This window comes from Scardinius erythrophthalmus (assembly GCF_964197995.2).
Source record: "Scardinius erythrophthalmus genome assembly, chromosome: 1".
NCBI classification, from domain to species: domain Eukaryota; kingdom Metazoa; phylum Chordata; class Actinopteri; order Cypriniformes; family Leuciscidae; genus Scardinius; species Scardinius erythrophthalmus.
Genome location: NC_138221.1, coordinates 48367713 through 48390463, shown reverse-complemented (window position 1 = coordinate 48390463; position 22751 = coordinate 48367713). Strand labels below are relative to the sequence as shown.

Below are 22751 nucleotides of genomic sequence, written 5' to 3'. Positions count from 1 at the left end.
AGGGCTCTGTCTTGGACCCTCTGCTCTTTAATATTTATCTGTCACCTCTTGGCCATTTGTTGAGATCGCTTGGCCTCCATTATCACTTTTATGCTGATGATACGCAGATTTATATACACTCTAAATCTGGTGAACACCTTGATGTTGATTTTCTCTCCGGCTGTGTTTCTGAGATAAAGGAATGGATGAGTAATAATTTATTGTGTCTGAACGGTGATGCTTATTGGTTCCCGTCATCAAATATCCAAAGCTGGTTCTTTATCTTTGACTATTGATGGCTCGGTCTTGGCGACTCAAGCTAAAGTGAGGAATCTTGGAGTTATTTTTTTATACTAGCCTTTCATTTGATTCTTTTGTTCAAAGTACAGTTAAATCATCCTTCTTTCACCTCAGAAACATAGCAAGATTGTGTCCTATGCTAAATTTCTCAGTAGCTGAAAAGCTGATGAATTCCTTTATTGTCTCTAGGATAGATTACTGTAACGCCCTTTAGTCTCTAAATCCACACTCAACAAACTGCAGTATGCACAGAACTCGGCCGCCAGGATATTGACTGGGTCCAGGGTATGCGATCATATTACTCCAGTTTTGGAGTCCTTACACTGGCTCCCAGTCAGATTCCGAGTTGGTTTTAAAATTATGATGCTGACTTATAAAGAATTGCATGGCTTGGCTCCTTATTATTTATCTTAATTGTTAATTTCCTATACTCCAAATCGGAGAATGCGATCTTCACAATCCAACTTTTTGGTTGTTCCTCATACACGCTTACGATATATGGGTGACAGGGCTTTTTCTTCATATGCTCCTGTCCTTTGGAATCCTCTGCCTCTTGATCTTAGGGAAGCTCAGAACTATGACATTTTTAAAGGTAGACTTAAAACATGTTTTTTTAAATTAGCGTTTGATTATTGATGTTACTTTTATTATTTGAGCTTTGCATTGCTTATTTTGTGTACTTTGAGAAGTTGCTTTTAAAGGCACTTTATAAAATAAAGTTTATTATTATTATTATTATTTATAAACGCTTATCCACAGTTTTAGACAGAAAACCTTTTACTATCACTGTTTAACAATTTTAGTTTTCAATTAATAAACTTTGCTTTAAACAAACATACTTCATATTTTTGTTGGTCACAGTCTACATTCAGTCAGCACAGTGTCAACGCAATTGGACTTCTTGTTAAGCAAAAAACATAAATTAGCCTATACCAAATTAAGATTTCAGACTCCTATATAAGATGAATGCTGTAAATTTAGCAGGTAAGGAACCACAAAATGTATTCATACTGCCAAGCACATTCCCCCAATCTTAACCAATTGGCAACACTGTTAAATATAAAAACAAATTTGTGTTTTTCATGATTTACAAAATTAAATAGGCTATATCAGTTATGCTCTATGGGTGAATTAAGGGTGATTGGACACGAGGTCAAATGGAACAGTATAACTATACAGAAGTTTTTTTTCTCACCTAATGAGTGACATAAAAAAAAAAATATATATATATATATATATATATATATATTTGTCACTCATTACGTGAGAAAAAAACTTCTGTATAGATATATATATATATATAATATATATATATATATATATATATATATATATATATATATATATATATATATATATATATATATAGCTAGTTTCGTTAAAATGTTATAAAATTGTCGTAGCTATACTGCACAAAACTTTGATAAATTGGAAACATGAATGTGATGCTGCACAACTGCAACAAAATCAGTAAAACAATTTTTTTTAAATAATGTCAACATCATGTTGTCAATATCAACTGTCAATGACAGTTATGATGAGCATGCTCTTAAGCGTTCAGATTTCAGAACAGTCCCAACTAGACTAGACCTACCGCACATCATTGACACAACCCAGAATAACTGTGAACTACATTTCCCAGAATTCCTTTAAAAACTGTTTCTTTCTTGGACCTTTGTGCTTTCCGTACACTCGTCACGGGATTGCTTATGATTGTTAGTCATGGGGAAGAAGACATGTTCGCAGTAGTTGTCCAGTTCGCAGGTTTAATGTATGTATAATTGTAAAAAGTTGACATGGCCAACATCGCGAAGAAAGTGTCATGGTCTGGCCGAGGCGAAGATCGCGGAGAGAGAACGCCACTGCTGAACGGTGCCGAGGATGGGAAATACAACAGAAAGGTACCAGACAGGCCATGCAGACTGCATAAAAGACATGTATAGAACTCACATTCAATATAGAATGTTTTGGCTTCTACTTATAAGAATTACTTGCTCTGCTGCTGATTAAATACCGCATGCTTGTTAAGCATGCAAAGGTATTGTGTTGGCTTGCTGACAGCAAATGATATTGACAGTACAGTTGCTTTAACTTCATGTCATTCCACAGTGTTGAAACGAAAACAAAATAGTTCTTAAACCTATTATAATATGGTAAAACCTTTGTGTTACTTGTTAATCCTTGTAAGGTCCTTATGTCCTTGTATTTGTGCATGGTGTTTTGCAACTCTGGATATTTGGATTTTTAACTTCCCATTTCTTTTAACCCTCTTATTCGGCTAAGAAACTGCAAGCACCTGTGATCCTGTGACCTACATTGAATCGGTAGTTTTTTTTGTCAGAGCCATAGCTAAATTCTGTCCCCTCACTGTATACTGCACTGGGCTTCATTCATTGTTGTGGGGCCCCTCTTTGCAAATACACACACAAACTACAATGTGTGTGTATGTATGTATATAATACAGGATGTTGTGAGAAGAATTTATGTTATTTATGTTCAAATATAGTCATATTTTTTGTATTGTTGATGTAGATTCTAAATGTAGATTAACATAGACTATTGATAAGTGTAATGTGTTTGGTTCATAGTTATCTGGGGGAGGTATATTTCATATAGGCAGGCTGAGCACTGTGGACCTTGAGGAGGAAATCACACCCGAAGAGGTAAAATCTGTTTGACATCAATTCATTTTTATTCGTAAAAAAAAAAAAGGACACTTCAAAACAAAGAACACTTCATTAGCCCTTATTCCAGTCCAAAACAGTGGCTTCACTGTTTCGATGCAGCTGTAGTTTCAGTTTTAATTTTGAAGTGTTTGTGGTTTATTCATGATTTGCCTGTTAGGCTGCACATAAATATGTCCTAAATCTCTCCTAAAATCAACCACTCTTGGAAGGAGACTCAGGAAAAAGCCTGACATGATGTACTTGATTATTTGTGAGGATATGTTTCCGATGTGCTGGCATGAGGTCAAGTTTGCTCATGGCTGCAAAGAGTTGATGTAGCCTAGCTAAATAAAGTGTTGTGCTATTCTGATTGCATGAGCATAGAATGACTGTATATGCCCTTGATGACTGTCGGCCAAATGCAACTCTTGAGTCTTTTTTTTTTTTTTTCTTCAATTCACACAGGACATTGTGAGAAGTCGACCGAAGGAAATCCCTCACAACGAAAAGCTGCTGTCCCTCAAATTTGAGGTAATTGAATCTAGAGCTGACCTCTCTCTTTCAATTGAGCATCTGTTTGGAATGTTTTAAAAAATAAGTAGGTTTTCAGTAACTTAGCTTAAAATGAGGCAAAATGCAACATGCACCCTTTAAATAAAGTGTCTTTGAAGAGCTGTGATATAAAATGTCACAACTATGCATTCTGTGTTTCAGAGTCTCGATTATGATAACAGCGAGAATCAGTTGTTCCTGGAGGAAGAGAGACGAATGAGTCACATGGTCAGTAGACTCAAATGCAGTAGCGAACCATGACTCTTGAACCTTGGCCCTCTCACCCCCTTCCCTCGTGGGGGGAAAAAGTAAACCCAACCTAAAATCAGCCTAGCTTCCTGTGTCCTATGTTACCTTTGACAAGAAATGCCACAAGCAAACATCAGAGTGATCGTGAGAGTTATCACCAAATTAAGCAAAAAGTAATAAAATGCAAATCATCATTACAAAGAATTGCATCATCACACAATCTGTGTGTCATTACAGTGGAATATGGTGACAACTGGCCATTTTATGCAAGTCGACGCATCAAGACATCGCTCAGACCGAAGCGCATTAGCGACAGACACTTCACCACATGTTGATAATTAATCATATCATTAGAGCAGCTGATTAAATGTATGTAACAGACCGTATTTAAATTATGATTTGGGAAAAATATAGCTATTATGCAAAATTACAGCAAATGTGCAGGGTCGCCAAGTTAGTCAATTTACAGACTGACCAGTAATTTTGCAAAATAACTGTTTTCTCAACTAAAGACAGTGGCAGCGGCAGGCAGGATAAAATCAGTCACGTAACCTATTAGATTTTAAATTAGTTGCACAACTTGCACAAACGGCAAACAATTCCAGCAGTGAAGCTTTAGTTTGATTGATGCTGTCATCCAGGGGTATCACTTAATTGTTGTGGTTTTAAGGTGCTGTATGTAACTTTTTCACTCTACTAAAGCATAAAAATACCATAATATGTTTGCATATTTTGAGGAAACATGCTAAGTTGACATACTCGTTTCTCTGAAAAACACTTTTACGGACAGTTATTGTACTTTGAAATGTGCTTTTCCAGGCTGGAATGTTTGTTTTTGTTTTGGTCTGTGATGCTGCACGCTGCCAATTTGCCAATTTTCATTGTCATTGGCGCTCGTCCCTGTTGCGTGTGCTCAGACTGGTAACCCGTGTGAGCGCCGTCCAGTCTGAGGAGCAGGTGGCGGGAGAAATGACGATCTCCGATATTTAGAATTGGACTGCAGTACCTATTTCGACCACTAGTTGTCATTCTTACAGACTGCACCTTTAAATGCTTTAAAATGGTTTGGTTTTCTGAACACAATGAAGCTCTAGTGTAGGTCTTCCTTTGCCGATTAACTCCAGCTTTTCTTTAAAAATTTTTTTTGAAAAATGCGTGGATAATAAATTAGCAACGATGTCCTCCTCATTAATGTTGCTTGCGGTTTCCATAGCGAATAGTGCTAGCTATTTTATCAGCACCCGCCCCTAAACACATAGATTTTTTTTTCCAATCACATTATTTTCTTTATAATTTATATCACTAAATGAATGAAACTTACAGCACAGTTTAGCACATTTTTTTCTTGATTTTCTCCAAATATGGCTTGATCCAAAATGAATATGCCATGCAGTCATTTTGAAGAGTTGCAGAACGGCACTCACTGATAAGCTGTTTCCACTTAAAAGCAGTTTATTCAGTGTACTGACAGAACAGACTCTGGTTATAGAGTCTATAATTGTTAAAGCCATTGCAGATTAACATGAAATGCTGATTTATTCTAACCACAGGGTTTTAGATGTCTGGAGATCAGGCGATGGGTGATCTGTGGTCTGATTGGGTTCTTCACTGGTCTCATCGCATGCGTGATAGACATTGCTGTGGAGAGTCTTGCTGGGTACAAGTACTTTGTAGTCAAACAAAGTATCCTTTTTCTGTCAGTCATGTAATTTACAATCCTCTGATATAATCTGTTTCTCACGTAAAGCACTCAAAAAAGTGTATTTGTATAAAAAAGTTTTTACAGTTAATTAAAATTAGCCAATATACTGCAGTTCTTGAACAATTTGTCACAACATAATTTAATTTTATGCAGTCAGTTTACATTTGTAATATGAAAGTTGGTGTAATCCATTTCCTTTGGGATTGCATTAATTTGGCCATAACCGAATGCACGGCAATCCAGATCCAGACAGACATGGACAGATTTGAAATCGAGCATTTATTTATTTATTTTTATCTAATGCAATCTGTTTATGTAGTTTATTAAACTTATTTCTCAACTATATTAAAATGAGGATTTCTTCTTTTTTTTCAGGAAAAAGACTATTAATAGCAATGTTTAGTATAAAAAAAAAATCCTGTTATTATGCAGTAACATACCTCAGTAATATTTTTAATACAGAGCTAATCTGATATGTGATGTTTCTTACTGGCTTCAGAGTTTCTTTAATCAGATGTTCAGACATTGAGAAATTCACAGAGCTCGGAGGCCTGTCCATCTCTCTTATACTGTGGGCAGTGTTGAACTCTGCTTTCGTGATGGTTGGCGCCATCGCTGTTGCTTTTATTGAGGTTTGTTTTCTTCCTGTCCCATTGATATTTGTGTTGTGTGACTTCTGCTTCCCTTCTGTTTTTCAGAGTCACTTCAAAGAAATCATACAGCTCTTTCTAAACAATGTACTCAAGCAGAAAGCAGAATTTGGCTGCGTTTGCAATAGCATACAAGCATACTGTATTATTAAGTACATTTCTCGACTTATTGAATCAGATTGGGTTGTTACTTCTTTTTTTCACCAAAATTTTTGTTGTTGTTGTTGAATAGTACTTTTTTCTGAAAGAAATTAATACTTTTATGCAACAAGGATGCATTCAGTTGTTCAAAAGTGACAGTTAAATCAAGTGCTGTTTTACTATTAGTCGAAGAATCCTCGAAAAAATGTATTACGGTTTCCACACAATTATTAAGCCGCACAACTGTTTTCAACATAGATAATAATAAGAAATGTTTATTATCAGCAACATTGAAGACTGGAGTAATGATGCTGAAAATGCAGCTTTGACATCACAGGAATAAATTTCTTCTTAAAATATATTAAAATAGAAAATAGTTATTTTAAATTGTCATACAATTTCATAATGTTGCTGTTTTTACTGTGTTTTGATCAAATAAATGCAGCCTTGGTGAGCATAAGAGACTTTGTTACTGACCAAACTTTTGAATGCCGTAATGTACATTTGTAAACTACATAGTATTTACATAGTTTTACTTTGAACATTGTTCAAAATTCAGTCTTCTCGTTTTCTCTCAGCCCATTGCTGCAGGAAGTGGAATCCCTCAGATAAAATGCTACCTGAATGGAGTGAAAATCCCTCGTGTTGTTCGACTAAAGGTGATGTCTTTTATCTATTTTTTTTTGTGATAAAGCTATGTAGAGCAGTCTTGGCCTAATGGTTACAGAGTCAGACTTATAACCCGAGGGTTGCAAGTGTGATTCTCAGTACCGGCAGGAAAATGTAGGTGGGGGAGTGAATGAACAGCGTTCTCAATAATCCTTGAGCAAGGCACCGAACCCCCAATCGCTCCCTGGGTGTGTGTGTTCACTTCTCAATGCTCCTAATGTGTGTGCACTAACTCGGATGGGTTAAATGCAGAGGACAAATTCCTAGTATGGGTTACCATACTTGGCCTTTACATCACTTTCACTATTTCTCTCTCTCTTTTTTTTTTTTTTATAAAGATCTCTAAAAATGTATTTCTTCTACGTCCACAGACTCTGGTGGTAAAGGTCTTTGGTGTGATCTGCTCAGTTGCTGGAGGTCTTGCTGTTGGAAAGGTACAATAGAAAATCAGTCAATTGGGGTTAATGAGACTTTAATTTGGGGTTAACAGACTCAGCATCTGCTCTTCTCTCCCAGGAAGGGCCCATGATTCACTCAGGAGCAGTGGTGGCTGCAGGAGTATCTCAAGGCAGAAGCACTTCACTGAAAAAAGATTTTAAGGTCAGTTTTCTGTACTATTGAGTCTACTTGAATCTAACAGTGAACATGGAGCCTGACTGCAAGTTTCTGTTTCCTGCAGATGTTTGAGTATTTCCGCAGGGACACAGAGAAGAGAGACTTTGTCTCGGCAGGAGCAGCGGCTGGAGTCTCCGCTGCCTTTGGAGCCCCCGTTGGTGAGACATGCAGAAAATCATTTCAAATATCCACTTTTTTTACATCAGAGTTATGCAAAGTCAGTAACACAAATGTTGTTATTGTTAAAGCATATTAAAATGCCTGATATACGCTGAGTTTTAGCTGTAAGTGAAAATACATTATGTGTTCCTCTGAATAAAAGCTGTTAAACTGCACTGGAATGAATCTTGGATCAGATTGTTCAGGATCATCTTTGATTCATTGTGTTTTTTGGCACAGGTGGGGTTCTGTTCAGTTTAGAGGAAGGCGCATCTTTCTGGAACCAGATGTTGACTTGGAGAATTGTGAGTGATTGTGAATAAGAGCTTGGCTCCTCATTAAAGAGCACTGACTATTTCACTGCTTGAACCTCTCATCCTGCTTTGTTTTTGATCTAGTTCTTTGCTTCGATGGTCTCCAGCTTCACACTTAACTTTTTCCTGAGTATTTACCATAACAAGGCTGGAGAACTCTCCAGCCCCGGTCTCATTAACTTTGGCCGCTTTGACAGTGATGTAAGTCCTGTATCTTTCTCTCTCAGTTACTCTGACAAGTTTTTTTAGCTGCCAGTTTTAAGTTTTTCACAGCACTGAGATTTGAAAGGAAAATCTGTAGAATTGTTCCTTAAAGCTTTCCAAAATGTCACAAGAAAGAAAGAAAACATCGCAATATTTTGGTGTATCTATATCAGTCATGACATTCCTGAACTAAATTGAATGTTTGTTTTCTTTTTTTAGACTGTGCAATATAATTTATATGAAATTCCTCTCTTCATTATCATGGGAGCTTTAGGTGAGGGGAACATCACTTTATCTGTGCATAAAACATCTTAATAATTTTTTTTTACAATATTAAAATCAGTGGATGTAGCTTTTGAATTATTTTTCTGATTTTCTTCCGTTTTTCAGGAGGGATGCTTGGGGCATTGTTCAATTTACTCAATAATTGGCTAACAATATTCAGAATAAGGTAGGATCTCAAGCTATTGAACTCCGAATGTCATGGGCAATATGTTTTGCATTAATTTAAGGAAAACATTTTTGAATATCAAAATGTTGTGTGATGGAAAACTATTATTGTGGCCACCATGCATCTATTCCTTATATTGGCCATTTTAAGTCATTTTTGCAGCAACTTGACAATAGTTCTGAGATTCTGCTAAATGGATGGTAGGTTTTGACATTGAATTGTAGGTATGTGTGTATCATTGAACAGAAGCAGTTGGGATGTGTACGACGACGTTTTCATATCAATGTGTAGGTTATGCCCTCATGTCAAATTGAGGCCAACAAGTAAAAGAAGAGACTTTCCAAACTTGTATGGAGTTTAATAGAGTTTGTGAATGACTGATACTGAAAACACAAAATATCTATGTTTGAAAACATAATGTTAAAGGAGAACTCCGGTCAATTTTAACATTGAGCTCATTTTTTTGTACATTTGGAGTGCTGTCAATACAGAGAACAACGATAAAAATCGGTGTTGCCTACACCGAGTTATTCTATTTTTAAAATTTGCACCCTGTTGACTTCAATGGGGCAAGTACTAAACCTGCTTTTAGCCTCTTAACATCCTTGATGTGTCATTACAAGTGCACAGAAAATGTGAGTGATTCCTGAGTGAATCTGACTGCAGTAGATGTGAAAGATATGTATAAAAATTATTTTATTTAAGCCAGCGCAAATACCTGTGTTTACATCCTGTTTTTCGGTTGAAGTCCACAGTAGTCGATTGGCGAGTTCACGCGCATAGGTTTAGTTACCTATGATCACGCGCGTGAACTCGCCAATCGACTACTTTGGACTTCAACCGAAAAACAGGATGTAAACACAGGTATTTGCGCTGGCTTAAATAACATAATTTTTATACATTTCTTTCACATCTACTGCAGTCAGATTCACTCGTGTTCACTCAGAAGGAATCACTCACATTTTCTGTTGTATGTTGTAATATTGGAGAATATTACATTTAACAAACCTTTTTATTTTTAAACGTGTCAGCTTTATTATTTACACTGCCATTTAAAAGCTTGTGGTCGGTAAGATCACTCAGTTTTTTGTTGTTGTTGATTTGTTTGTTTTTTAAAGAAATGAATACTTTTACTCGGCAGGGAGGCATTAAATTGATCAAAATTGACTGAAGACAAAGTTACTCAACTTTTTTATTTTATAAATGCAATTCTTTTAAACTTTTCATCCACTGTCATCCATCCATCGGCCTGTGAGATTTTAACAGGATGCGTTATGTCTCAGGTACGTTCACCGGCCGTGCCTGCAGGTAATGGAGGCTATGCTGGTTGCGGCGGTGACTGCTACAGTTTCCTTTACTATGATCTATTTCTCCAATGACTGCCAGCCATTGGCACCGGACCACACTGAGGAATATCCTCTGCAGGTGTTTATGTGCTTACTGAGCTTTCAAAACGTTCTCTTAAATGATAAAATGCTTAGTTGAACTGCTCCTAGATCAGAATGTAGTCTGAAATGTCAAACAGAAACGTGATTTGTTATATTGTTCATTTACAGCTCTTCTGTGCTGATGGTGAATATAATTCCATGGCCACCGCCTTCTTCAACACACCTGAGCGGAGTGTAAGGAGTCTGTTCCACAACCCTCCAGGTGTGTCTCTGTACGGGTGTGGTTGGGTGTGGACGGGCTTGAGAATGTGTGTGGACATTGTCAGACTTTCATTCTCAAAACATCAACCCTCATTGTTATTGCAAGCACTTCTTGAATTATGCGGTGTGTCTGCATGTTTTTTGTGAATGTTTGTGTTTGCATATGTCTGTCAGTTATTTAGCAGATTTGGTTACAAGCTGGAAGCAGGCCAGCTAACAGGCAGCTAAAATCTTCCTACGCTCTGGAGAGAAGCCGTCTTTGATCGCTTTTCCAGAGAGCTGCAAGTGCACAATAGTCAGTGCTCAGCCACTGGACTAAACAAGCAAAATCACTTACCAATTGGCAAAGTTTATAATGACTATATAATGACCAAGTTGGTAATGCTTCAGAATGTAATATGATTATATTATAACATCTTAATTACATGTTTTATATATGATTAATATCACACATAATGTTATGGTTTTAATATTACATCATAGCTGGTAGCCTTATGCTGCCCTCTAGAGCTGGAGTGCTTGATAGTGTGCTAAAGAGAACAGATGTTCACCCTACTACAGATCATGCAGGGTTGTGCATGTCTTTTGCATTTACATTTAGAAGATCCTGTCATCCAGAGTGATGTACCAACAGTGTTTTAGCTTAACAAATGAGACCGTTGTGATCAACAGATTGCAAGCATTCCATTTAAAACAATATCTGCTAGGAAAGGTATGCTTCTTGTAGTGCTAACTATAAACAAATGAAATACAGATGAAATAAAACCTAGTACAAATAAAGAAACCAAAAGTTTGTTTCTTTTTAGAAACAAACTTTGCATATATATATGTGTATATATATATATATATATATATAACAAACACACCTCGCATATATTTATAATTACATTAGTTACAGGCCAGCATAGTTCTATAGACAAGAACAATTAACAGACATTATCAAAAATAAATATGAAAAAATAGGTAAAGTAATTTAAAATAATAAAAATGACAACATAATAAACAATTTAAAAAAAATGTTTTAATACAAATAATGATATTAGTACTTGAATCCAACCAAGGGGAACATGACAAGCAAAAGTGTGTATGTGTGTGTGTTTTTATGTATCGTATCGTATCATATCGTACCTAATAACGGGGCCATAACTGGACAGCCTAATATAAATCCTTCAGTCCCTACCATTCCTTCTAACCAGGCTACCCATCTCTTTTTTTTTAAATGAGTCCTACTGCAGTCTAGTTTTGTTTTAATATTGAAATTTTACTGGAAATATATCTCTCTCTCTCAGGAACTTACAACCCCGTGACTTTAGGGGTCTTCACTCTAGCCTATTTCCTCCTGGCTGTCTGGACGTATGGTCTGACCGTGTCGGCAGGAGTGTTCATCCCCTCTCTGCTCATAGGAGCAGCCTGGGGGCGACTCTTTGGGATCCTTTTGTCTGTCATCGCTTCCAGCCAATCAGTAAGTACTTACCCTTCTCTGCACTTTTTTTAATTATAGCTACATTTTTAATTCATTTTTACAGTGACCAAGAAGGGGACATGTTTGATTCACTTAGTTTTTGTCGTGCAACGTCATATTAATTAGTAGGAAGTCATGCCCATGAGATTGTTTTGTCGAGGTTATGACATCCTTATGTTGTGGCCACATGATGTAAAGTCATGGCCTCGAGATCAGTTAAGATCATATCAATTAAGAAATGATTAATGATATATTAACATTGCCTATTAAATTGTATTGCGCGGGATGGTGTCTATAGACTGCTTTTGAACGAAATGTATTAATAGCTAATTGTTTAATATTACTTATAAAACATTTTATCTATCCCATCCAACAGTCTTTTAAATCCATTCACTGATCATTTGTTTTTATATTAATATTTATATATTATTATTATTATTGGTTACATTTTTATTATTCATTGTTATGCTTTATTTTCCCCTTCATTTCTTTTATCTCTTTACCTAATTAACTTTCTGTATATTATGTTACTTAAAGGGTTAGTTCACCCAAAAATGAAATTTCAGTCATTAATTACTCACCCTCATGTTGTTCCAAACCCGTAAGACCTTTGTTCATCTGCGGGACATAAATGAAGATATTTTTGATGAAAAGCTCTGATCCCAGCAAACAGCAATTTAATTACCACTTTCAAGGCCCAGAAAGGCAGTAAAGACATCGTTAAAATAGTCCGTGTGACTCCTGTGGTTCAATCTTAATGTTATGAAGCGAAAACAAAAATAACAACTTTATTCAATGTCAGTGTCCTACACTGTTGACGTTGTAAATACTGTGCAACGCTTCTGGGTTCTACGTCACAACTCCTAAAATTAAGGGGCCAGAGAGCTCTCCGTTTTCATCAAAAATATCAAAATTTGTGTTCTGAAGATGAACGAAGGTCTTACGGGTTTGGAGTAATTAATGACAGAATTTTAATTTTTGGGTGAACTAACCCTTTAAAGTATATATTTAGTAAATACTGTAAATGCCCGATCATGCCAATAAAGTTCTGTCTTTATGACTGTATTTCTGTAGACTACACCTGTAGCCTATGTGACGATACATGAACGTCTGTTTTAATTTGTAGCCTCTCGTGTCCGTGGCAGCATTCAAATGAAGTTTGAATAATTTGTTATTATTAATAGGCTATGCTATGTTATAAGAATATTTAAGCTAAAAAAAAAATTATCTTATCCCAAAGTCTTTTAAATCCATTCATTGATATGTAGGCTATCTTAATTTGTATTTTTTTGTGTGTGTGTGTGCGAGTGTAAAGGCTCCATTTGATCTCATTATCTCTTTACCCAATTAACGTTATGTATTGTCTAATAGCATACTTACAGTACCATATAGCCTATGTTTTGTAAATACTGTAAATGCCTGACAGTCATGCCAAAAAACCTTGGATTATATGACTATTTCTGTAGACGCACTGGAATTTTACGGGAAGTTCACTTCACAGGAATTTACATATTAGTATACAGTATATTTCTTTTTATTTAGGTTTAATTGGCATAATAATAGAATAATATTAAAAATAAAGACACGCTCAATTGCTGTGAGATGGGATGGGTAAAAATGTTTTCTTGTAGGCCTATATTATTTTATGTTCTTCTTACATATTCTTTTATCATTTATTAATAATAATGAACTTTATTCAAATGCTGTCTATAGGCAAACATGTGCGCAATATAATTATTATAGGCATATCAAGTGCCGTTGTTTACGCATTTAACTCGTGGCCATGACAAATAGATCTCGTTCACTCAACATAAAGAAGTCACAAGAAAAATGTATAGTTCCCTCAACATAGGATCTCGAGTCCACAACTTTACATCGCATGGTAATATTACGTTCCCTCGAGTTAATATGTCATGGCCACGACGAAACTAAGTGAACCGAACATGTCCCCTCCCGGTCACCGTAAATCTTCAACCCCAAATTTGAGAAAAAATAGAGCTAAAATATGAGGAAAGATTAACTGTACTGTGTTGTGGACATTTTCTAAACTGATAGATTTGGGCGGATCCTGGTAAATATGCTCTGATGGGTGCTGCGGCCCAGCTTGGTGAGTTATTGATGATTCATGTTCATTTTAACTAGATTTTCTTTAATGAAATGCAGCAGGAATGCAGTCTTGTGGTTTATAATAGTGCTCCCAACTGCATTTCTGTGAAGGAAGTACGTGTCATCATTAACAAATATAGCTGTTTTGTTGTGTTAATTTCACAGGTGGCATTGTCAGAATGACACTCAGTCTCACTGTAATCCTGGTGGAAGCCACCGGGAATGTGACCTATGGCTTTCCCATCATGCTTGTGCTGATGACTGCTAAAATTGTGGGGGATTACTTTGTAGAGGTGAGAAGCAAAATATCTAGCATGGTTGTTTTTGTCTCTTGTGAACTGGTGATTTGTCTTTCCAGTAGTTTTTTGTTTGGGTTTCTTAAGGGTGTCACAAAGCATTAGTCATGCATGTAATTTATGTTTTGTGCTATTAGAGCATGAAGCTCATTTGTGCATTTGTCTGACTGGTTTTTGTTGTTTATAGGGCCTGTATGACCTCCATATTAAGCTGCAGAGTGTTCCTTTCCTCCACTGGGAGGCTCCTGCTACTTCTCATTGGCTGACGGCCAGGTAACCGCACCCTTCGGCCTTACATGTCATATGATGCTTTTATCTTCTCTGATGCACTCTATATACTGACTCTCAGTTCTAATCAATGTAACAGTAATTCATACAACCATGCAACATTAAGGCTATGAATGCTAAATCATGTATGTACAATATATGTGTACAATAACAATTTTTGGAAAAAATAACATTACGATGCCCAGAAATCAATTTCAATTGTACATTGGGTTTAATTTGTCGTTAAATGAGCTCTGCTAATATATATATTGTTAGTGGTGAGATTTTTTGCCAATTATTGAAGCGCACAATTATTGAAGCACACATCCGTGTGAAGACTGTGCTCAAGCCACAAGAGAGCACTGTATCTGCGCCACTGATAGCAGCGGCCGGCAACGATCACTCAGCTTGATTTAAAAAAAAAACACATTTCAGGACTAGATCGCCTCTAATTTAACAAACAAATAAAACGAATGCTCTTCTATTTAACTGGAGATGTTTTATTTATTTGTATTAGGTTCATTGGTTCCGCGACATGTTTCAAAAAGTGGTGGGGACAATATCGACCCTGGCAAAAATTGTTGGGGACATGTCCCACCCACAAATTACGCCTATGCTTTGTAGGTCAAAACACAGAAGCGAGTTAGCATTTTAGCACTTCCAGTTCCATCGGCCCAAAGTCAATGGGGTTTTGAATGTTTTGGTTAAATGGCTGAAATAAGGTCTGTGGGGAACACAAGCTCAAGATAATCTTCACATTTTATTCTACAACATAAAATACATCAATATTACCCAACACGTGATTTTTTTTTTTAAGCTGTTAGCTGTCTTGAAAAAGGCGGTTGCTAATAAGTGGTTAAATGGGACTAAAGAGGCTGTCGAGGAGATTTAACATCATCATGCCGAACAAGTAAACTCACATCCTCGTTGTGCTTATAATTGTGCTCTTATAAACTATTCTAACTCAAATGTTTTTAGATAAAAACTGAAAGAGTTATCGGAAGCTTAGTGACGTTGAATTTGTGGTGCAGTTCGTTTAAAGCCTACCTTTAGCTTTTTACTTCTGGCGACTGCATTTATGCTTGAAAATTCATAAAAGTTGTTCATCTGTGAAAATTATCTTGATGGACAAAACTTGCAAGTATCATAAACTTTTGTTGATCGTAGAGCTTGTTTTTAGCTATAATCCAAATGCTTATGGAAAAATCCTATTGGGTTTTTGTCGAGGGACATTTTTCATATTTGAAAAATATTTTAAAGTGGAAAAACTGTTAAAAAAAAAACGTAAACTAATAAAGATGGAGAATGAGTGCTTCTGAGCTCAGCGCTGTCAAAATAAAAGTCTTGCTTCTGACTATTATCGGTTAAACAGAAAAACTTATCAGCCGATGCTATAACAATTTTTTTTTAATATATATATATATATATATATATATATATATATATATATATATATATATATATATATATATATATATATATATATATATATATATATATATATATATATATATATATATATCTTCTGATATATCGTCCTTTGCAATATATCGGTCAGCTACTAGTCTAGTGCAGTGTTTTTATAATTAACCAAAACTATTACAATTGTTTTCATTAATTGAAATAAAGCTTAAAATAAAACTTACTAACAACTAACTTACTACTTACCAGTATTTTAGCTACCAAAATAAAGTAATAAAATAAATAAAAACAAATGTATTAATAAAGCTGAATAGAATACTTTTTACAAAGATAATAAAAATTATAGAAGCACAAATGTAAAAATAAAAGCGAATTTAAAATATGAATACGTACTACAATATTATATAAATAATACTCAAATAATGCTGGTGCAGTGTCATATAGTGAATGTGTTCACCACAGGGAGGTCATGAGCTCTCCAGTCACCTGCTTTAACAGAGTGGAGAAGGTCGGAACGATTGTGGACGTTCTTAGCAACACATCCACCAATCACAACGGCTTCCCAGTGGTTACCCATACTACTGGGCATGATGAGGTGACACAACCATGACATCAGATCCTGTTACTCCTAGTATATTCCAGTTTCAACAAAGACTAAAAGTTGCCCATCTTCTTCCCGCAGCCAGGCAAAATCTGTGGACTTATTCTCCGCTCTCAGCTTATTGTTCTTCTCAAACATAAGGTGTGGACATATTTTATTATGATGGCTTAAGTTGGACTTTCATCTTTATTTTATAGGCAATACTGTTAATGATAACTGTATTAATTAATAAACTTAATTAATAACTGTTACTTTGGCAAATTCTAATAGTTCAGCCCTCTGTGACTCAGGTGTTTGTGGAGAGGGCATCTTCACGTCTCACCCAAAGGAAGTTACAGCTGAAGGACTTCAGAGATGCATATCCGCGTTTCCCCCCTATTCAGTCCATCCACGTCTCTCAGGACGAGAGGGAGTGCATGATGGACCTCACCGAGTTCATGAACCCGACCCCATATACTGTGCCTCAGGTCAGTTAACTCAAGTAACTTACATTGTAGCAGCATATTCTGGCCAAGGACTCCCCACAGACTGAGACTGTCTGACTTACATGTAAAGCAACCAATCATAGTTTTTTTTTTTGCATGCCATTTAAAGGCAAGTTTATCTGAAATTGATTATGTAAGGAATAATTGGCTCTGGGCCATTGAATTATTAGAAAAATAATGCACAACTGAGGTGGTAATCGTGCCGTGGCCATTACACCTCGGGTGTGCATTATTTTTATAATAATTCAACAGCCCGGAGTCAATTATACAATTCAGATGATGAGAGAGAGAGAGAGAGAGAGAGAGAGAGAGAGAGAGAGAGAGAGAGAGATTTTAAGCGTATGTGAATTACCTGAGTCTCAACAGTGTTCGGCAGCAGCGTCTCTACTAAAAGCGAAACTATAGGTTTATCTGCTATTGTTTACTATATTTATATGCTTGGTCAGTGTCGTGTTGTTGTGGGTTTTGGTTCTTTTGTTTTTATAGGCTGAAAGAACCTTTCAAATAACTGAAATCATATGGTGAAATGATATGGGCATGTAATGCGGTCAAGACCTGCCTGGAACTACTTTAGCCGTGTGCTTCCCTGAAAATAATTGCACACCTTACAACCAGGGCTTGACATTAACACCCGCCAACCCGCCAAATGCGGGTGGATTTTGCTCGTGGCGGGTAACACAGTCACTCCAACTAGCCACTTTGGCGGGTTGAATAATTGTAGTCTTTTCAAAAGGCATCTGAAATAAGTGTGACACTACGACACTACAACACTACAACTCCCGTGAGTATTAGGGCTGTCAACGAATATTCTAAATTCGAATACTTTAAAAAAAACAGAATTTCGAAGGTGAAAATGAATATTCGAATGTGAAAACGCCCGCGGTAGCAGAGGCGCGGCTGTCTGTTTTGCGAGTGGGCGCACTGCCTGAGGGATCAGGGACAGGTAACAGGAAGAAGCGTTGACACATTAAACAGAAACATTACTAAAGTGTAGGCTACTGTACTGACTGAATAGATATTGCATGAATAAGGTAGGTTAGATACAGCAGTTTCATGCACTGCAGGCTTCCACTGGTTTGATTATTTACCGTTTCATGTCAAGGAAAAGTTCCATGTTTACCACAGCACAGCTCGCTCGGAGCGTTCAATGTAGGTTCTATATAGGCCTACTGTGAAACTTCAATTAATGTTAATAATATTTGTTTCAATTACTGAATGAAGCCTGCTATATAAGTCGCGACCTTAAATTGCTTGCACAAAACTCTTGATCAGCACTCAACATTTGCTTGTTGTTTATCCTTTAAACTGTTATGTGCAGAGAGCGTGACGCCTCATTCGCGCCGCAAGACCTCCAGACGCGCATAAACGCGTCTTTACATTGAAATCACTCGCGCCTGACGCGCTATTCGTGTCCGGCGTGAACGCAGCAGGATGAGGGCGAGCGAGAGAAAGTTGATTTACTTTTTTGTGTGGAGGTAATACGTTGTCAAATATGTTTAAACTTAAATAAACTACCTATACAAGTAGTTATGTCTCTTTCTATTAATTTGTCCTGTTATTGACGTAAGCGCGCGTCATTGACAAAATGCGCAACCAGATGTTCGAATAGTTCGAATAGGCAATAGGCTAGGCTATGTGTTTAGCCTATATTGCCCACTAATGTGTGTTTTTTTTTTAGAGGGAATATTCGGACGTCATTTTTGAGCAATTTTGACAGCCCTAATGAGCATTACATGCACACAGTGTTGCCTTGCGCGCTAGTGACCGACAACACAGAAACGAAGAGACAGCTAGCTGCCCTGCTGGAGTTAGTCGTATGCCGGTGTGGAGCTATGTGGCGACATATCATAGGCCTACATAATACATGGTTTTATTTAAAAAAAGGAGCTTTACACACAACCTTATCAGAGCTAATGATAATGACCTGTATTGTTATATATTTATGTAGTCTTGATTTGGGTGTGTACAGTGGTTTTACATTTAAAAGGGTTGCAAATCTAGTTCAAGTAAATTTTAGCACGCCATAGTCAACTTTTATCAGGTAATTTCACAACAACAAAAATGTGGCTAGTAAAAATACTGTGTGGCTAGTAACTTTGGAAAACCACTAGCCACATTGGCTAGTGAGCAAAAAAGTTAATGTCAAGCCCTGCTTACAACGTTCGTCAACCAAACCGATTCAAGCATTCAACAGCCCCGTAATATAAATCATAAAAATCGACTAGCATCAAGAGAAAAAGAAAATTGAGGCAGAGACTAGAACCTCTCCAGTTTGTGGTTTATTCAAGTCGTGTCCAAGCCTTAACAAGAATGCCACTGCCACACCCATACAAGAAATGCCACCAGGAAGTGTATTTTAGTTGACATGAGTATGTGGTTAAATCATTTGCTGTATGAATAACTGTTGTTTTTCATATTTGATTTCAGGAGACTTCACTCCCTCGTGTGTTTAAATTGTTTCGGGCGCTAGGACTGAGACATCTGGTGGTGGTTGATAATGAGAACAGAGTGAGTCCATCAATATTCCAGATGTGTTACTACTTTTAACTCACAGCTACTGTTTAGGAATGCACAATATGTTGGTACTATATTAGTATTATTAATCAGCTATTGGCTGATATTATTCTTTTTTATTTATTTGTTTGTCAGTATCGGTTGATATTGAATATTTAATTGTGCATGTTAATTTCTTCTAGTTTTAGATTTAGATTACCTTTCTGTCATGATTATTTCTTTAAATATTTTAATTGAATATTTTTTCAAATTTAATTAGTTATTTATTTGAATTTCTTTATTCGTTTAATATAATTTCATTTATTATAGAGGAAATAGTGTAGAACTTGAAAATCGTCCATTTATCGTTTGTCTGCAATAACATCAAACTTCAGAAATGTTACGAGTTTCTAATTGCCTGGGCTTTGGATGTGAAGGTTGTGGGGCTGGTGACTCGGAAGGATCTTGCACGCTACCACATGGGTAAAGATGGCCTGGAGGAGCTTCACCTGGCTCAGATGTGATTGGTTGTCGAGTTCATCCTGGACCCTGCCTTCAGAGCACCAGCTTTGGACCGTTATAACTCAGGGGCTGGTCAGAGTCTCTCTCATGTCAAAGATGCCAAACACAAACCTGCAACATGCACAAATTTGTCCCACATTCAGTATTTTAAGGGCTCGATTATTTGAAAAATACATTTTTGCTCCTTTACAAAAAAAGTTATGGGTTGAGTTGAGCGTTGAATGAGCACATTATGTTAGTACGTAATGTTAGTTTTGCACTATGTGACTATTTATTACATTTATAATATTTTAGAGTAGATGAGCTTTTCGGGAGCCCTAACTTTTCGTGGCTCTCCAAAAGCATCATTTTGTCACCTTACACGTTTATCATGGGTAGTTATCATATGAGACATGTACATCAATGTGTCAAGCCGATGATAATGTATACCGACATGACAATGTCTCTATGCATTTTTTTTTTTCAACAAGGTTTTGTTTTTGCAGTCGCAACAATTCCTGCACAATATAAATTATGAATGCTTACTTGCTTATGCATAAAAATAGTTCTAGTAAAATGCTGTTAGCTCAAAGTAAGACATCAGTTATGAACGTGCGGGACAATTTAAGCAAGTTTTCTCTCATGCCCATTTGTAGCATTACAAAACCTATTGGCGATACCTTTATGTGCACTTAATACAGACTACTACATGTTACAGTTAATATGGTTCTTTGCATAATTGTTTACCTAGTTCTATTCAGGATTTTTAAATGTTTCTGTCTTGGTTTATCAGTTTAATATTATAAAATATTTTTGGGTAGATCAGGCCCTAAAATTAAATACATAAATCCTATTTTTCATGTGGCAAGTTTTGGTACGAGCTAAAAACTAACGAGCGGTTTTATGTAGTACATTTCCTGAGGGCAGTTTGCCTACAGAATGTGAATTTTCTGCCTTGAGCTGCATTTGTTTTCTGTGAAAATCTATACTTTAAAATGAACACATAAATCACAGTATTGGGCAGTGAAAGATTATGCTAAAATAATTGCCAAGCACTGATTGCAGGAAACGGTCTTCAACTGAACATTAGATGAAGCGTATAAACATGACGTTGTTGTCTGTGTGCTAAAAAACTTTGACGAATGCTGTACGCCTCGATGTTTAAAGCCAACATTTTTTGTTTTTATTGATCAATGATCTTTTGCTCTGCTGATCTCTACTTTTATATTGTTGATTTGAAGCAACAACAAAAAAAGAGTGAATTTTATAACCATTTGAACTTTGTGAACTAATAAAGCTATGAATCAAATTAATTCTTATTGCCTCTTTAGTAATTCTCTCAGATATTAATGGCTGATTGGGATTATTTTTTTTTTTTATCTGTGTAGTGCAGGATAGGGCATCAATATCTCTGTCTTTTTATCCAAGACTGTATTATTTTAAATGTGTATGGTTAATTTTGTCAGCTTTTATGAATACACTAGCATATATGGCTTTAAAATGAATAAACATGGATTCAAAAAATATTTTATTTTTATTTTTGGGAAACGTGCAGTGTTTGTATATGGAACTGACGAAACTGGCCATGTTTAAATTTGCTAAGGCAACAACACTACATGACTAAGCAGAATGTTATTTTTCAGCTTTTACTTGTCATAATCATCCCTGATACTACACTGACACATTCCTGTGAGGCATCTGAAAAAATGGTGTAAGGTGTGGACATGTGCAAAATGGAATTCTATGAGTAATGCTGCAAGGATCTCATTTTAAGTATTCATGCATGAATCCCATGTTGATCCGCCCTGTGCATTGCTGTCGTGTGCCTCTAAACATGTGTTATCAACACAGTGAGCCCCTCTAAGTAGTGTTTCTCAAGAGAGAAGGCTAACGTAATTGCATTATAATTAAATAATTTATCAAAAAATATTTACATGATTTATAACTATGTAAGTATATCTAATTATGCTGAATCACAAGTGAGTGAGGTTATCTGTGTAGTATTTAACAACAATAAATTATAAGCATTCGCAGACATTAATTTATTTTATTTTGATCGTGCTCCATTAAAAAACATAAAACGCATAGAGCATAAATGCATCCATCTGCAGTGCAGGAGCCTGAGGGTTAAGATCAGTGTGTCCTAATCCATTTAGAGCAAATCCAAATCTCCTTTCCTCTATCTTCTCAAATCAATAGGTGCCAAAATACATCTGTCTGGCATCAACTGCAGAGCATTCGGTAACTGTCGACTTACATTTTTTACCCTGTTTAAATATCTTATATAAAGAGTATAAGGGTCAATGACATGATGCATATTTTTGTGCCCGAATGGATTATTTCCTTTTAAAATAATTTGATAAATTCATGACATGTATCACTTTATCCTATTTAGTTTGAATTCATTTTTAGTACATTTAAATAATACATATTATTTGGTGTTTTGTTATCTTAAACCCCCAAACGTCAGGTGGTGCAACTGTCTGATTAAATGAACAGACTAATAAAACCATTAAAATGGTGTCTTAATAATAAAAAATTCAAAACTAAATACTATTGCATCATTTTAGGTTTGAAACGTTTCATATAAACACATTGGTTGTTGAACGTAAACATGTCTATAGAGGGAAAAACATTATGATTTTAACCTTTTGTTTTGACTTCCTTTTGTGAAAATTGCTAACGACCTTGTCAGTCGTTGGGTTGCAACAGATATCAAATGTAATTTAGCACTGATTGTGTTTTACCCTCTTAATCCTTATGAAGAAGTCATTTAGAAAAATGAGAAAAGAGACTATACATAAACGAATTAGAAGAA

At 36.1% G+C, this 22751-nt stretch overlaps 1 protein-coding gene across 2 annotated transcripts; it reads left to right on the top strand.

Moving 5' to 3' along the window:
* The first annotated feature begins 1969 nt into the window (after nucleotides 1–1969).
* clcn7 (chloride channel 7) lies at nucleotides 1970–21451 on the top strand. Of its 2 annotated transcripts, XM_081365645.1 has the most exons (25): nucleotides 1970–2180; nucleotides 2868–2942; nucleotides 3411–3476; nucleotides 3660–3725; nucleotides 5297–5429; nucleotides 5971–6080; nucleotides 6818–6898; nucleotides 7280–7342; nucleotides 7425–7508; nucleotides 7588–7681; nucleotides 7923–7987; nucleotides 8081–8197; nucleotides 8420–8474; nucleotides 8591–8651; nucleotides 9935–10076; nucleotides 10208–10301; nucleotides 11590–11762; nucleotides 13818–13869; nucleotides 14034–14161; nucleotides 14352–14437; nucleotides 16316–16448; nucleotides 16536–16595; nucleotides 16745–16921; nucleotides 19367–19447; nucleotides 19870–21451. In XM_081365645.1, the coding sequence occupies exons 1-25, from the start codon at nucleotides 2076–2078 to the stop codon at nucleotides 19954–19956; spliced, it is 2388 nt and encodes a 795-aa protein (XP_081221771.1). In that variant the 5' UTR covers nucleotides 1970–2075; the 3' UTR covers nucleotides 19957–21451. The 2 variants fall into 2 exon arrangements, with proteins under 2 accessions (XP_081221771.1, XP_081221772.1); XM_081365646.1 differs by lacking the exon at nucleotides 2868–2942 and having other exon boundaries at nucleotides 1974–2180.
* Nucleotides 21452–22751: the final 1300 nt, after the last annotated feature.

Bases quoted from the DNA above. Each gene is read 5' to 3' on its own strand.
- clcn7 (XM_081365645.1), top strand. From the start codon at position 2,076: ATGGCCAACATCGCGAAGAAAGTGTCATGGTCTGGCCGAGGCGAAGAT. The intron at 6,081-6,817 runs GTTTGTTTTCTT...GTTTTCTCTCAG, and splicing joins TCGCTGTTGCTTTTATTGAG to CCCATTGCTGCAGGAAGTGG. The intron at 7,988-8,080 runs GTGAGTGATTGT...TTTTTGATCTAG, and splicing joins AGATGTTGACTTGGAGAATT to TTCTTTGCTTCGATGGTCTC.